At 47.3% G+C, this 14,009-nt stretch overlaps 1 protein-coding gene across 3 annotated transcripts in view; it reads right to left on the bottom strand.

The window, feature by feature from the left end:
* The window catches only part of IGDCC4 (immunoglobulin superfamily DCC subclass member 4), a 101,445-nt gene that overhangs the window by 53,659 nt on the left and 33,777 nt on the right, over positions 1-14,009 (bottom strand). For all 3 annotated transcript variants that reach the window (XM_055716775.1, XM_055716773.1, XM_055716774.1), the window contains exons 2-3: positions 12,464-12,793; positions 2,563-2,704 (exon numbers count right to left, since the gene is read on the bottom strand). In XM_055716775.1, the coding sequence (XP_055572750.1) occupies positions 2,563-2,704; positions 12,464-12,793 (472 nt within the window). The remainder of the gene's footprint in view (positions 1-2,562; positions 2,705-12,463; positions 12,794-14,009) is intronic.

The following is a 14,009-nucleotide window of genomic DNA, read 5'->3' as shown; positions in this document are numbered from 1 at the left end:
AGTAAATTCTCCACACAGATAAAACCCTCACTTAGCCAAAATGTGGAAAAAGATACTGTGATTGCAGACCATGTGATCTGTAGGGTATGTGTTTATGTGCAGAACTCCAAAGACTTCCAGTTCCTAGCAAGTACTCATCTTGGCTCTAGAGAAAATAAACAGCAATTTGAATCCTGGGGAGAAACCCAGCCAGCACCTAAAACAGAGAAAAGATTATGCCAAGAGATGTAGCACACGTCCCAAAGCAACTGCAAGCTGGAGAAATCCTGCAAGCCACCCCTCAAGCAGCTGCTGCAGATTTAATAGCATGTTTTTTAAAAGTATTTCAGAGCCATAATTTAAAAATATTTCTGTGCCTTACTCACATATGAAAGTTTATCCTCAGCTTCAGCAGGGCAGCAAAGGTATTCCAAAAAACATCAGTAAGCACTTCTATACCCTTTAGGTCGCCTAAATATTTTTTAAGTTCAGCCTTCAGCACCTTTGAGGTGGTACCATGCTAGAACCTGTAACCCAAGGGCAAAGGGCAAAGAAAGTGCCCAAAGATAAGATCAACACACACAAAAAGAAGAAAAAAGGAAAAAAACCCCACAATGTCAGTTTCCCATGATTATTCTATCCCTCTTAAAAGAAATCACAAACATTGATGTAGTAGTATTATCTCAAGGGCTATTATCTACAGCCCGAGCCTGATTTTGTACATACACGTAACCGTGCTATTCTGAAATATGAAATCATCATCCTGATGCCTACCTATCCAAATGATTGCATTTTCACAGGCTCATCAAAGCGTGCACAGGAGGGAGTCCACAGTAATCAGGCTGGCCTGAGATCTGTCCTTAGGCATGATGTAGTAAGGATAACAGAACGCTCTGGTTGGCAGCCAACATTTCCTGGAATTCACTTAACTCCTTCGAAAGCTGGTTATATTAAATCCAACAACAACAACTAGACAACAACAAAAAAGCAAATCCTTCTGGAAAAGCGTATTATCTAAAACACGATTTAAAAAGAAAGATCTGCAGCCAGATATTATGGTCTGGCTTTTACAAGGAAAACAATTTTCAGGCTGCCCGTGTTGAAAGCAATCTCTGAGCAAGTAATTTCACAACATCCATCGAGTTGTCTCATTAAAAAGCCATTGCCCTATCTATGGCACACTTCTCCCTGCAATCCCTTCTTTTTTGTTTTTTAATTTCTTTTTTTATTAATTAATTTTCTTCTCATTACAAAGCAACAGTCTCCTATAAACCTTTAGATGCCACACCTCATACTCAAGGATATAAGCAGTTATTCTTATAGAAACAGTCACTGCTGCAGAATTATTCCTAAATCTTTCCCCACCTCTCTTTTCTTCCTCTCCTCCTGCCTCTTGGCTTAACTACCCTGGGAGGGAAACAGCTCCTTCAGCACAACAGAAAATGAGTTTTTAAGAACTAAAGGACAATATAGCCACTGATCCCCTGCAGACCAACTAACAGCTAACTACTGGTTTATCCTCCTCTCATGCCTGTAACTGACTTTCATTAAGGAAAGGGTATCATGCTGCAGGACTCTTACCTTTTTCAAAAGAAAAGAAAAAAAAAATTCAGGGTCTTCTATTAGATGACCTCTAAACATGGGAATCAAACAAATGGAAAGACCTCCCAGATTACTGAGCACACACAGTGGTCTAGAAGAATCATTAACCCTGAGATAAATATGTGAAAACAGTGAAGAAAACTACTGTCTCTAAAACCACAACCAAAATGAAAGAAAAACCACATCATGGAGTTCAGTTGGGTATGCCCAGTACCCCCAACATGGCACCCTCACAGTCAGCTGCAGAAATATTCCTCATGCCAGGCCCCAATCCCCCAAAGACTTCTACCTCACTTAACTTCACACGAAAGGACAAGCCAAAGGCAGTCCATGCCACTGCCTGCTGCGCTCTGTTCCGCACAACACAGGCTTTAGTAGGGTGCAGGTTCTGTGCTGTAAGAACTGGCACAATTTCAAGTTTTTCCATTCACTTTTATGCTGCTGTCTGCCCTTCTGCATACTCTTCTTGGTGTCCCTCCAATGTTTTGCACGGGGAGTAAATGGCTGATGTAAACTGTGCTGAAATTGCACACCTCTGCATACAGACCTTCCACGCCACTGGAAAACTGAGGCTCCGGTCTCAATTACTTTGTTTATCAGCCAATTTCACTTCCTTGAAACTATTTTTTATAGAGTGAGCACTTGGTACGTCATGGTAAAGGTTCCAAAACAAGAGATCAGTAATAAAAGTGGACTTGGTTTTTTTATCATTATTATTATTATTCCTCTTCCCCCTGCCTTTTTTTTTTGTTGTTGTTGTTTGGGTGGATTGGATGTTTGGGGGAAAGTTAATTTTATTTAGGTGTTTTATAGACCTGTTTGCATGGGCCCCTTAAACACCTCCTCTTACATCACTTAATTACCAGGTCCAAACCTGGTCGCTTCATTCTACCTTTTTATGAAGGATTTCCACATCCTAAATGGTCAGGTTTTGTTTTGGTTTTTTTTCAAGCTGACCCAGGAAAGCAATCAGGGAATCACCTGGGTTCTGCTGGAACAGCTTCATGGTCCTTCTCCCACGTGATGACAGGGGAGGGTAGTCCTTCGATGCGACACTCAAACCGGGCCATGCCATTTTCTTCCACTGTCTGCGACTCTGGCTGTTGGAAAAAGCGTGATAATGCTGGGGAAAGAAGAAGGGAAGGAAAGTTATTAACTCAAGTGTTTCTGCTGAGAAATGCAAACCTGTTATAATGTATAAGTTAAGAGGAAGGCTTTTCTCTCCTAAAGATAGCCTGAAATGTAATTCGTCACTTCCCCATGCCCTACAGACCCTCAGCAATCTTAACAATAGTAACTGAAAGGTTTCAATGTGCAAATTTGCTTCTTGCCTCGTTTTCTCCTTTAAGGCAGTGTGACAGAAAAGACAGGCAATTTGCTGGTTTCAGCAGTTACCTTCCTAAATTGCTTCCTTGTTTGTTCACTTGTGCCACTTGGGAAGGACACGTAGAATGAGAAAAAGAAGAGGGGAAATGCCGCAGCCCTGAGAGACGAGTTTCCCCTTGCCTTGTGGCATTCCTGCAGCCACAGGAAATTAAAACAGGGCAAGAGGAAGAACAAAGCCAGATGTCAAGTTACTTACACAAAACAACTGCCCACAGGCTGGCAATGCTGGAGACTAGGGAAAGAGACCATGAGGCTTACGATACTCCTTCCCCGCAGTGAGCAGCTTTGCCTGCAAAAACCAACTTCATCCTACTCAAGCAGATGACACGCAGTCAAGGGGATACAGACACAGCCACCTTGCTAAGAGGAGGAGGACCGATTTCATACATGCCAGGACACTTGTTTACTCTCCAAGGCTCACCCCTGTCTGTATGCTTCTTTCTATACCAGAGAGGCTGAACTGGCTTCAGAGACAAAGCACTAACATTTGTGATTGCTCTTGGACTGCACCCTTCCCATCCTTCATAGACACCTGCCTCATCTTCTCTTTCCATGCACACAGCAAAACCCTGCCGACTTCAGCAGAGCAGAAATCTTCCCCCTGGGGCTGTCAGCATCTCTCCTGTCAATAGCATAACCCAAAGGCATCTCAGTCACACGGTAGAGTTTTGAATATGCATGCAGGCTCCTTGACTGGGGTAGAAAGCTTGTATTCTTCTCCATGAGAAGAACTGGCTTCTGCTTTCAATAAGTCTCTGTTAAATCGCCTTTGCTGTTAAACCTACCCTGTCGTACAAATTCATCCAGCAACGCTATAACACAAGCGCCAGAAATCCTGACTGTGGCACAATAAACATAAATTTCAGCCAGAAAACAGAAAACTGGGCCAAGCACAGTGTGGTGCTTATAAGGACCCCAAGTGACCTTCTGGTCCTCCAACACAATCATGTGCTTGTCTCACCACCGCCTCCCAAGAACTTCCATCATTGCTTTGCATTTAATAGTACTTGAAATCTCAGGTTTTCTTTGCATCACACACACAAACACTTTATTGCAGTGTTAGCTTGAGAAAGTATGTAGAATTTTGAAAATTAAATGCTTTTACATGACCTATTTTAACCTTGGCGTATTCTCAGCTGTCATCAGTGTTTTTCTTTAATTTAAATAGTTATCACATGTTTAAAGGAACTCATGGCTCTCCACAGCAGCTACAGACTGAATTCTCCCACCAGCTGTCTGCCAAGTCTAGTTTTTCAATTCAATGCAAATAACAATAAAAAATGTTTTCCTGGAAAAAACTGAAAAAGACATTAATATATAGGCCCCAATTCAGCCACCTGCTTTAGTATTTTCAAATATTTACTGCAGACTAACACAAAGTAATTTCTACAGATTACAAGATCTTTAAAGCTCATGTTAATAAAACTTGCTGAACCTAAGAGTTCAAAAGAAAATCCATCAAATGCCAGCACACATTCAGGATGGCACCACCAAAGCAACCTTCTCCTGGCAGCAGATATCCTTAGTGCTCTTTCCCTTACTCTCTTTTCATCCTACAAGCGTAAATAAGAATACTTTGGCAGGCTCTGAAGGGTCATGTACCCAGAAAGGTCACGATGGGAGGCAGGAATCGTTCTAAAAAGACAAAATCTATAGGCATCTCTGTTTCCTCCCCTTCATGTCAGGTCACCTGTCTGTTCTGTTCGTTATTAAGTGACATCATCTAAGGTGATACAATGAGGTCCTGAAGTTTACAGCAGCTTTAAACCAGTCTCCAGAGATCAGAGAACCTAGCACATGGTGTGCATGAACAGCAACCCCCTGTCACCAGCAGTAGTGAAAAGGCTCCGCAAATCCCAGGGGGAAGCTCCTCACTCTCTCTGCTCTCCCTCACGGCTGCACGCGTGTATATTTTGTACAGTTTGGTAAGAACGCAGGGCATTTAGCAAACCAGGCTTAACTCTGCACATTTTGGCATGAAGTGCGAAGGTGTACAAAAGGTGACTGTGCCTCCTGGGCCCCCCGGAGTTATCCACACAATAACCTGTCCCAAAGCATGGGGCTGCCAGCTATTCCTCCCTACCACCTGCCAGACCTGCACCTGCAAGCCTGAAATTCCCTGCTGAGAACCAGATCCTGTCCTTCACCTCCATCCAGCCCCATCTGCCTGCTGTGCTGGGCTCCGGAATGGCTCTTCAAAAGCAAAGAGCCAAGAAATGCACCCATGACAGATTTTTCATTAGGGTGTGGAGGAGCGTGACTAAACAGCGACCCCGATTAGGCAGCGCAGTGTCCCTCTCACTCTGAGCAGCACATAGAAACAGTCAGGCTTCCCAGGCAGAGGCACAGCTTGCCGGCAAAGGCTGAGCTCAGTGGGCACGGGAGGCTCAACCCTGGCAGCGCAGAGCAAACCATGTTTTGTCTGTTAATGCCTTCTCGTGATAACTCTTGCAGTGGGATTCAGAGGCTGAGCACTGCTGTCGTATTTTTTTTACAGCATCAGGACAGGGACTGTGGGGATCACTGAGGACAGGCTGAAAATAAATCACCTCTGCAAGCTCTGAAAGGAGCAGTGTGTAGCCTCTCCAATGAAGGAGAGGACAGGGAACATGAACAGGGATCTCTTGTGCATAGCAAGCAAGATAAGAACGGTGAATAGGTTTCTTTAATGTAGGACTCACAAGAACCCTGGATCTCAGCATTGGCAAAGCTCAGTCAGAGACAGACTTGCTGGCCAGGCTTGTTGCTGCTCCACAAGCATCCTCTGCATCAGCTTGGAGCCAAGTCCACAGCACGCTGTGATCCCTTGTGCTCCTCCTCCCTCCACCTCAATACCCCTTGGGATGAATGGACAAGGCAGAACATGTCCAGCACCTACAACGTGACCCAGCCTAGGCTCAGAGCTGTGCTGCAAACAGCTGATGCTTGGAGGAAAGGAGAGAATCAGCCAGAGCAAGGCAAGCCTGCTGCGGAAGGAGAGGACAGGAAAGCAGATCCTGCTACTCTGGCGCACTGCACAGATGTGCGTGTGGGTCACAGCCAGCGCAAGACAGGCTCCAACACACTGCTCACCCTAGGGCCACAGGGATACTTAGGAGGGGCTGTTCTCCTCCCAGAAACACGTTCTGATAGAAGGGACTACTGCAGAGGTGCTACAAAGCAAGAGGTCTTCACATAGGGAGGCAGGGAAAGAAGATGATTGAGGGGAAAAGAGAAACAAGGATGATAGACAGATACTCTATTTTCAATGCCTCAGCTAGGTTTTAGCTTGCAAAGCCATCCTGAGCCCCAAAACACCCCTCAGCCCTGTTGCACCGATTACCCTGAACACCTTAACAGGCCACTCAGTAAAAATTACCCACTGCAGGTGAGAAGGTGAGGAGCGTTACAGCAAATTGCCCTGAGCAACATGCCAAAGCAGCAGGCTCTGCACTTTCAGGAATGGAGCATGCAGCTCCCTCCCCACTGACAAGTTAAACCCAGCTGGAGCCAAGCCGTGTGTGCCAAGGCTTTTAGCAGCGAGCCCAGGGGCGACTGCAGCATGGTGAAACACAGCACCCTCCCCCTCTCCCAGCAGACTGATCCGTACAGGAGGCCGAGAGCTTGGAAAGACTGCCAGCCAGCAACACTACACCCCAGGCAGAAAATGCAGTCTATGCAAGGAATTCAGCCTTCTGAAAGGGGCTTGCTGCTCCCTCCCACAGTGCTTTGCCCCCACTCTCTGTGTGCTCATCCTCTTTGTACCTTTTGTAATTATTAGTAGGTATTTCTAAGATTCTATCTAACTTCAGTCCCCCCGAGAGATCACGTATACTGCCTAAACCATCCGTCTCTGAACAGCTCACCTCTGAACAGGCCAGGGGAGCAGAAGGGAAACACTCATAGAGTCATGGGAGCAATTTGCCAAAGCACAGCGGAGGCAGAGCCAGAACAGCGCTCAGTTTGCAGGGCCATATGGCCGCACAGGTCCTGTGCTGCCCAGCTAATCCGTACATCAGTAATCCTTGCTCCTGCCTGTTCACATATGCCAGTTTCCCACCTACTTGGATCAGCATCTGAAAGTTACATCTGCAGATGGTCCAAAGCCTGTGCATTCATCTCCTGGAGGTTTTCCTGCCCAGCCTGGCTCTGCCTACAGCCATTGGCTTTCACTCACCCATACACCTAATCCACAAAATAAATTGCATAAAATCCATAAAATAAATCCTTAAAATAAGAGCAAATCCCAATCTGCCTTTCCTCAAATCCCAGGCACACCGTGCATGACAGAGAAGAGATGCTCTCCCTGTGGAGAGTGGATCACAAGAGCCCGTGTGCATTGATTCCTGCTGTGGCCTGTCCCTCCAGGTGCAGTAACACACCAAACCTCTCCTGCGCTTGCTGCCAGCAGCCACGCAACACAGGCCCATTCCCTCCAGGCACAGCAAACATCTTCATCTGACAGTCACAATTACTGTAATTTTCTAGAACCTCCCTCGCATAAATTGTGTAAGCTAAATTAACAGCTTTAACAAATCTTCACAAATGTAGTTATTAACAGGTAGAAAGCTACACCCTCCCACAACTACAATAATGCCCCTGGTATTTCCACACGGGAGCACACAGGGCTCAAAGAAACCCGTAGACCTAATTCATCAGCCTGAGCAGCTGTTCAATTAACAGGCACGCTCACACCAAGAGCCACCACAGACTGCTCGCTCCTCCTCATTTGCCACAGCCACCACTGCCATGAGGTGTGGATGGTGGACCGAGGCATGGGTGTCCCTTGGTTGCACACAGGATGCCGGGGAACAGTGGGCAGTGAGCCACATGTTTATCCAGCAAAATATGAACAAGCTGAACACCTGGGTCACACTGGAAGGGGAAGGATGGAAGTCATCACAGTGTCATAGCCCGCATACACCGTTCAACCTCTGTCACTCCCGCCTGTCTGCTCTGAACAGCCCCCTTCCAGCCTCCGGGCTTGCTGCTGCCTGGCGCATCTCCTCCCTTCACTGGGGAGCCAGCAGCCCTTACAGCTGGAGGTGCCAGAGCTGTTCTTGGGGCTGTCAGCAGGGAGATGCAGACTTCCACAAGCCTGAAACATGGCAGATGACACTAACGGCACAGAAGCAGTGCTAAGAAAGGCAGGAAATACATGAAAGCCCTTGCACACACGGGCAAACAAGGCTGACGGACTCAGCATGGCACGGGCAGAGGCAAGAAGCGGAGTGTATCCCTACCACCACGAGGTGCATTTGGCATCTGCCTTCAGGGAAGTGGCACAGGACTCATCCAAATCCCCCAGCAGCAGCTTTTGCACCTACTGCAACAAGGCACTGGGCTGAGCCCTTAGCTGCCCTGCCACAGCGTCCTGGTGGCACCGAGTACTGTGCTCATACAGGGCAAGCTGAACAAATAAATGAATCGAGGTATGAAAAGCCACAGGAGGTTACTTGGTATTATGAATACCCAAATATTCCTCCTTGGCATTGCAAGACTCTATGGCGCACAGAGTGTCCCACATCCCCAGGTGAGAAACCCCAGCCCAGGGAAGGAAATGCACTGCGGGTCAGAAGCGCAAGCTGATGGCAGGGATAACACATCCCACCTGCTGAACAGGTTTTCTTCTACTGCTCTGTACTGATCAGCAGTGCCCAGGGCAATCAGCACAAAGAATAACTGCACTTACACGTAAACAGCTTTGGATAGACTACTGTATTCAGCAGCAGGAGAGAAAAAACCAAAACACAACAGGCCTTTACAATCTCATTTGCACCAGCTGAATGCTAATATAGTGAGTGCTTCTGCCCAAGCCACAAAACAAATCGAAGCGAGATGCATTTCATTAATCAATTCCCTCGCTGCTCTCCATTCAGAAATGAGTATCTTTGTCCGGTGCATGTGTGTGCCACAGAAGCAGCGCTTTCCCTGTACGGAAATTTATTTATTATTTTATATTATTTAGTATAAATTTTATTACCATTATTGTGGTAATAAAAGAAGACATACAAGTACGCACAAGGAGAGAGTTCACCTGAAATTCCCTGTTTCTGGGAGAAACCCAGAATGGGATGGAGAAATGTGTCACCTATGCATGCTCCTCTGGAAAAATCCAGGGGAAGTGAAGGGCAATTTAAGTCAGTCTCCTGGTTTTGAGAGGTCTCCACTGTTCTCACACATGAGACACCAAACAATAAACCTAGGTCTGTAACAAGAGGCACAAACCACTGCAAAAGGCAAAAGGCAAGGTGCAAACTTCAACACAAGTCATCCCTAAAAGGGAATATATCCTAATTCAGGGTGGCTAGGATTGGGGCAGGAACAGCCAAATAAATCCACCTGAACCTTTTCTACTGCATGCCTCCCACCTCCCCGGACAGTATCTGCATGCAGGACCCCCGACCATCTTCTCAGCCCTCAGGGGTCCCTTCACTTAATGAAAGGCTGGAACCAGCTAATTTATCTGGCTCTACAAATCACCAAAAGGATGGAACAGGAGGGATGGGTCACCAGCAATCCGTGGGTGTTACATGCTAAACATTTTCTGACTGTAAAAGCAGGACACGTTGCAAAGGTCAAAGATTTTCCCTTGATCTGGCAAAAGCTTCACCTGCCATCAGGAGTGCTAGTTTCTATAGCACAGTGCTCAGAGACTGAAATACGTGCTTGGCCAAAGCTGAACCACCCTGCTTGGGGCAGCAGAGGCTGAACACATCACAGTGTGAAGTGGGTGTTAGGACATCCACTCTGCATCTTCACCTAACATGGCTCTGAGCAAGTGCAAAAGCACCTCAGCCCTGATAGTGTGCTGTGCAGCTGCGCCCATCAACATTTACATAAGCCACAGTACCAGAGAGAAGTTGTTACTGTATTTGCGTTATTTTTTAACCTCACCTGTTTGATAGGTCAAGGAATCATTTATTGGCACTCACACACTTGAAATATCTTCAGGAGCCATTCCTGAATACAAAGGAACTTTATTCTTGAACACTGAGCAAAGATTCAGCGGTTCAGATCGTGGAATGTCACATCTTGGAGTGTCGTTCTCAAAGATCGAAATGAAAAACAGCCTGAAGAGCCCTTTCTTTCATCTCTTCCGTTATAAAGGGATATCCACCTCACAAGACGGTCCTGACACCAAGCAGAGCCACACACTCATGTAGACAGCTGTCTGTTCTAGCCTGCACGCTGCTCTTCATTTTCTGAAGTTTCCCCTGGAGTTCAGAGATTTGCACCATGCTGAGATGAGGTAAACTCTGCCTGCTGGGAACATCTGACCAAACCCAATGGCACCTACTGCATTCACCAGCTACTGAGGGAGCTACAGCTGCTTGGCTCTACCCTGGTCTCAACGTTCCTTGCTCAGCATCAAACTCCCCAAGTCCCCTCCATGCTCCTCCCCAAACTGTCTGACTGTTCACCAGGGAACCCAGAAGAGAGCAGTGGTAACCTGGAGGCAGCTGAGCTGATGTGCATGGCCAAATCCAGTGCATGAGACCCACAGCACATTTCCAGTGCTGCTACCCTCTCTGCTCAGGGCTACGATGTCCTCCCTTCAGCCCTCCAGTTGAACTTGCTCTCAGTTCCTTACAGAGAGCTTTGCCAAGTCCTCACAAGACCAGACCACCCTGTCACAGCAGGACAGGCTGAAAAGTATTTGAGCAGCTCCTCACTTGCATTGTGCTCAGCTCTTCAGGCCCAGGACCAACAGCTGGGACTGCAGAAGAGGAACCTTCAGATTAGTGAAAAGGTGTCAGAAAAGGTTGCCCTGCCCTGCCTGCCCATTTCAGTTTAAATGCCCCCTTTTGCAGTTCTGGTGCTGCCAACACCACTCAAATGCACCATTAGAAAGTCAAGGACAAGAGCAGCCCAGTAACTTGCATTAGAGGGCAGAGGAGAAGCAGCCGTGGGGCCAGGAACTCTGGGTCCTGCATAGCCATGGGGGCCTGGCAAGGCTAGTCAGACACAGAAAGACAACGGTAGAAGGTTGACCGGGAGCACAAACCCAGTGCCATGGTCTACTTTGGTCTCTGTGGGAGGACAGGATCTCATTATAGGCGTTTCAGACCATGCTAATGGACAAAGATGCCCTGAGCACACTGCTCTCTCCTGATGCACGACGGTTGAAAAGCAGGGTGCTGGACACATCCTTCCATGCTGGGACATGCTCACTAGCACCAAAGCATTGTAAAACTGTTTCGGCTTACCTACTTCCCTCCCACACCTGAAATCAGCAGCACTGTGCTTTAAGAAAGCATGTTTGGGAACTGTAATTTGGTCCATCTGTACCCACTGGGACCCTGGTACCTCCCTCAGCTCCACCAAGCACACAGAAAGCCTCAACACTCCTGCTCACTATGGTGACCAGCCTGGGCTCTCATCAGATAAGTTGCTTTGCCAGAGATTAAGCTCCTGCTCTTCCGCTACTTACTGCACTAAAGGCAGAGCTAAGCTTTCACAAACAAAAGCCACCAGGAGGGGAGACGTCCAACATCCTGTCTGTCAGGACCTCCCAGTGCAGAAGATGAAAGAACCCAAGGCCTCCTTTGGTACATCAGTTCCCAGCTATGTTCACAGCCTTTACCATTTTCATAAGGCCATATGCAAATACACTAAAGCTGTTCCAAATGGGGAAAGCAGTCGGTGCCCCTAGAATCCTGTTAAGATCTAAGGCGGCTGCTGAGAGCAGGGACAAAGGGGAAACTCAGACCACCTGAGTACAGCCTGGCTTGTTCCCAGCCCATTTTGCACCTCAAGTGACCACTCGTCCACCTGACTGTCTCTCGGTGACTAACTCTTTATCGGTGTATCTACACTCTTCGCTCAGGGCAGCTCTGCACAGAGCTGGAGCCCATCCACTGCCACCTCTGGGGTGTGGACAGCACAAAGAGCCCAGCACAGCCGAGCTGGGAGCACAAAGCACACCAATGCAAGCAGCCCCATCACAAACACTGCCAGTCCTCCCCGCTGTCCCCACATAAGTAATGCAGACGCATTCCTGTCCACATCATCCAGAGCAGACTCATGCAGAGGAAAGGCAATGGGTGCCTTCTCCCAACCACTTCCCCATCACTCAGACCCTTGGCTTCAGCCAGTGCTCACAGATTTAGGGCAGTGCTCCTTATCTACATCACTGGGGCAACAAGCCCATCGCAGCCTTAGCCAGACCCTTACAGCCACCTTCCCAGGCAGAGGGTGCCTGCACTCAGGGCTGTGAAGTGTCGAGTTCTCTGCAAAAACAAGCACTATCTTTTGGAGAGTGAGGAGGGCCCTGTTTTTAATTCATGGTTGATGGCACTTACCTGGGAGAGTTACACAAGACGTTAACAGTGGTATAAGAGAAAGACACCACTGCTTATTTGTGGACTATCCCAAATCCCACCTACACATCATTAACAGAATTTCACTTCATAAACACATTATCTCTAATTCTCTGGGAGGCAGATGGTCTGTATGAGTACCAGGAGGGGGGAAAATTTAAAATAATTAAAAAAAAAACCCAACCAACACTTACTTGAAAATCTGACTGCAGCCGTTTGACTGGTGACAGCCCCTAGGGAGCTGTAAGACACGCAGGAGTAATTACCCTCAGCACCATCCCTCTCAGGATATTTACTGTCCTTTGCCACAGCCTGGGATGAGATGAAGAGTGATCCATTTGGAAGCACGTGGAGATGTTCCTGCTCCACTAATGGAAATCCATTCTTCTTCCACGTGATGTTAATCACCTGCTCAACAGGGGCCAAGTTACAGTCCAAAATGACTACTTGGTTTGGTTCCAGTATCACCTTTGCAGGCCCAGCACTACAGCTTAGCTCCAGAGAATCCCCTTCCAACAGCCTCCCTGCAAAGAAAAGACAGCATAGCAGTGGGGGTTGCTTTCCTTGGTTAATCACATCCCAGTTCTACACAGCAAAGGATGCACAGTTCTCCATGAATATGGTTAGAGATGACAGGTGAAATTCAGCCCTGTTAGGTGACCAGCCACCTCAGATGACATTTGTGCACTGCATTCTCCATCACACATCCCCAGGGCTGCACAACGTGCATCATTTCTGCCATCCCACACTGTACCCAGCAGCCACTCCTTCCATTCACACTTGCTTTTTCCATGCTGGATTCAAGAAAAGAAAAACTGGAAGAAGGTCAAGTGAATGGCAACAGCAAGAGCAAGTACAGAAGAAGCAGTAAGGGCCACAACCTGCCATGACTGCCCATGACAAGCAATGGCTCCCCTTCACCTGCCTGCATACCAGAGCCTCCTCCAAGGCTGATCAACCCCCACCAGACAGCTAAGTGCAAATAAAGGTATTCAAGCCCAGCTTGGTACACCATTGCCAACGATCACAACTTGGTTGGAGCAGTTCCCCCTCAGGGGGAGCTGGCAGTAAGAGCTCACACCCAGCTGGGACTCCAGAAAGATCAGATCTCCCACTGATGTTCATGTACTGGGAAACTAATTTCAAAGGAAAGACAACAAAAGAACGGCTAAAAATGTGACCTGCTGTCTCTGAGCATTTTTATCCCATATAGGCAAATTCAGAATGAGAATGGAGCTATACATTTTCTGCACTAGAAAAGGATATTCCAGCTGCAAGCGGACAGTACCCAGAACATGCCCTTAGTCAACCTGCCTGCTGCAGCTGGAGGCCAGAGCAGTGACCAGTAGCAAGCTAAGCTGAACAGGTCTTGGTCTGGCCGATTTCCAAACCTACGTTACTCGTAGGAGAGCTCCACCTCTGAAACAAGGCTCAGCATTTCTTAAAAGAATATTGTCATTAATAAAATGCATTTGCCATTAGAGTTCTCCAGAGACCCTAAGTCAATGTTAGCTGGCAGCGCTGCTTCCACACACCAGCAATTTCAATCTCCGCTGTGCTCAAACCATCACCATCCACTCTTTTTATGGCTCCGCTCCAAATTATTTTGTCACTGCTCCAATCAGAAATGTTTCCTGCCTCTATAACAAGTTTATCAACACTGGATATGAACCACATGGCTCCCTGCCCGTCTCCTATCGCAGAAGGCTACAGATTAATTTTATAGGAATTCAAACACCC

Source organism: Falco cherrug, chromosome 7 (assembly GCF_023634085.1).
Source record: "Falco cherrug isolate bFalChe1 chromosome 7, bFalChe1.pri, whole genome shotgun sequence".
Taxonomy (NCBI): domain Eukaryota; kingdom Metazoa; phylum Chordata; class Aves; order Falconiformes; family Falconidae; genus Falco; species Falco cherrug.
Note: the sequence above shows the minus strand (reverse complement) of the source record. Positions and strands in the feature narration are given on the sequence as shown.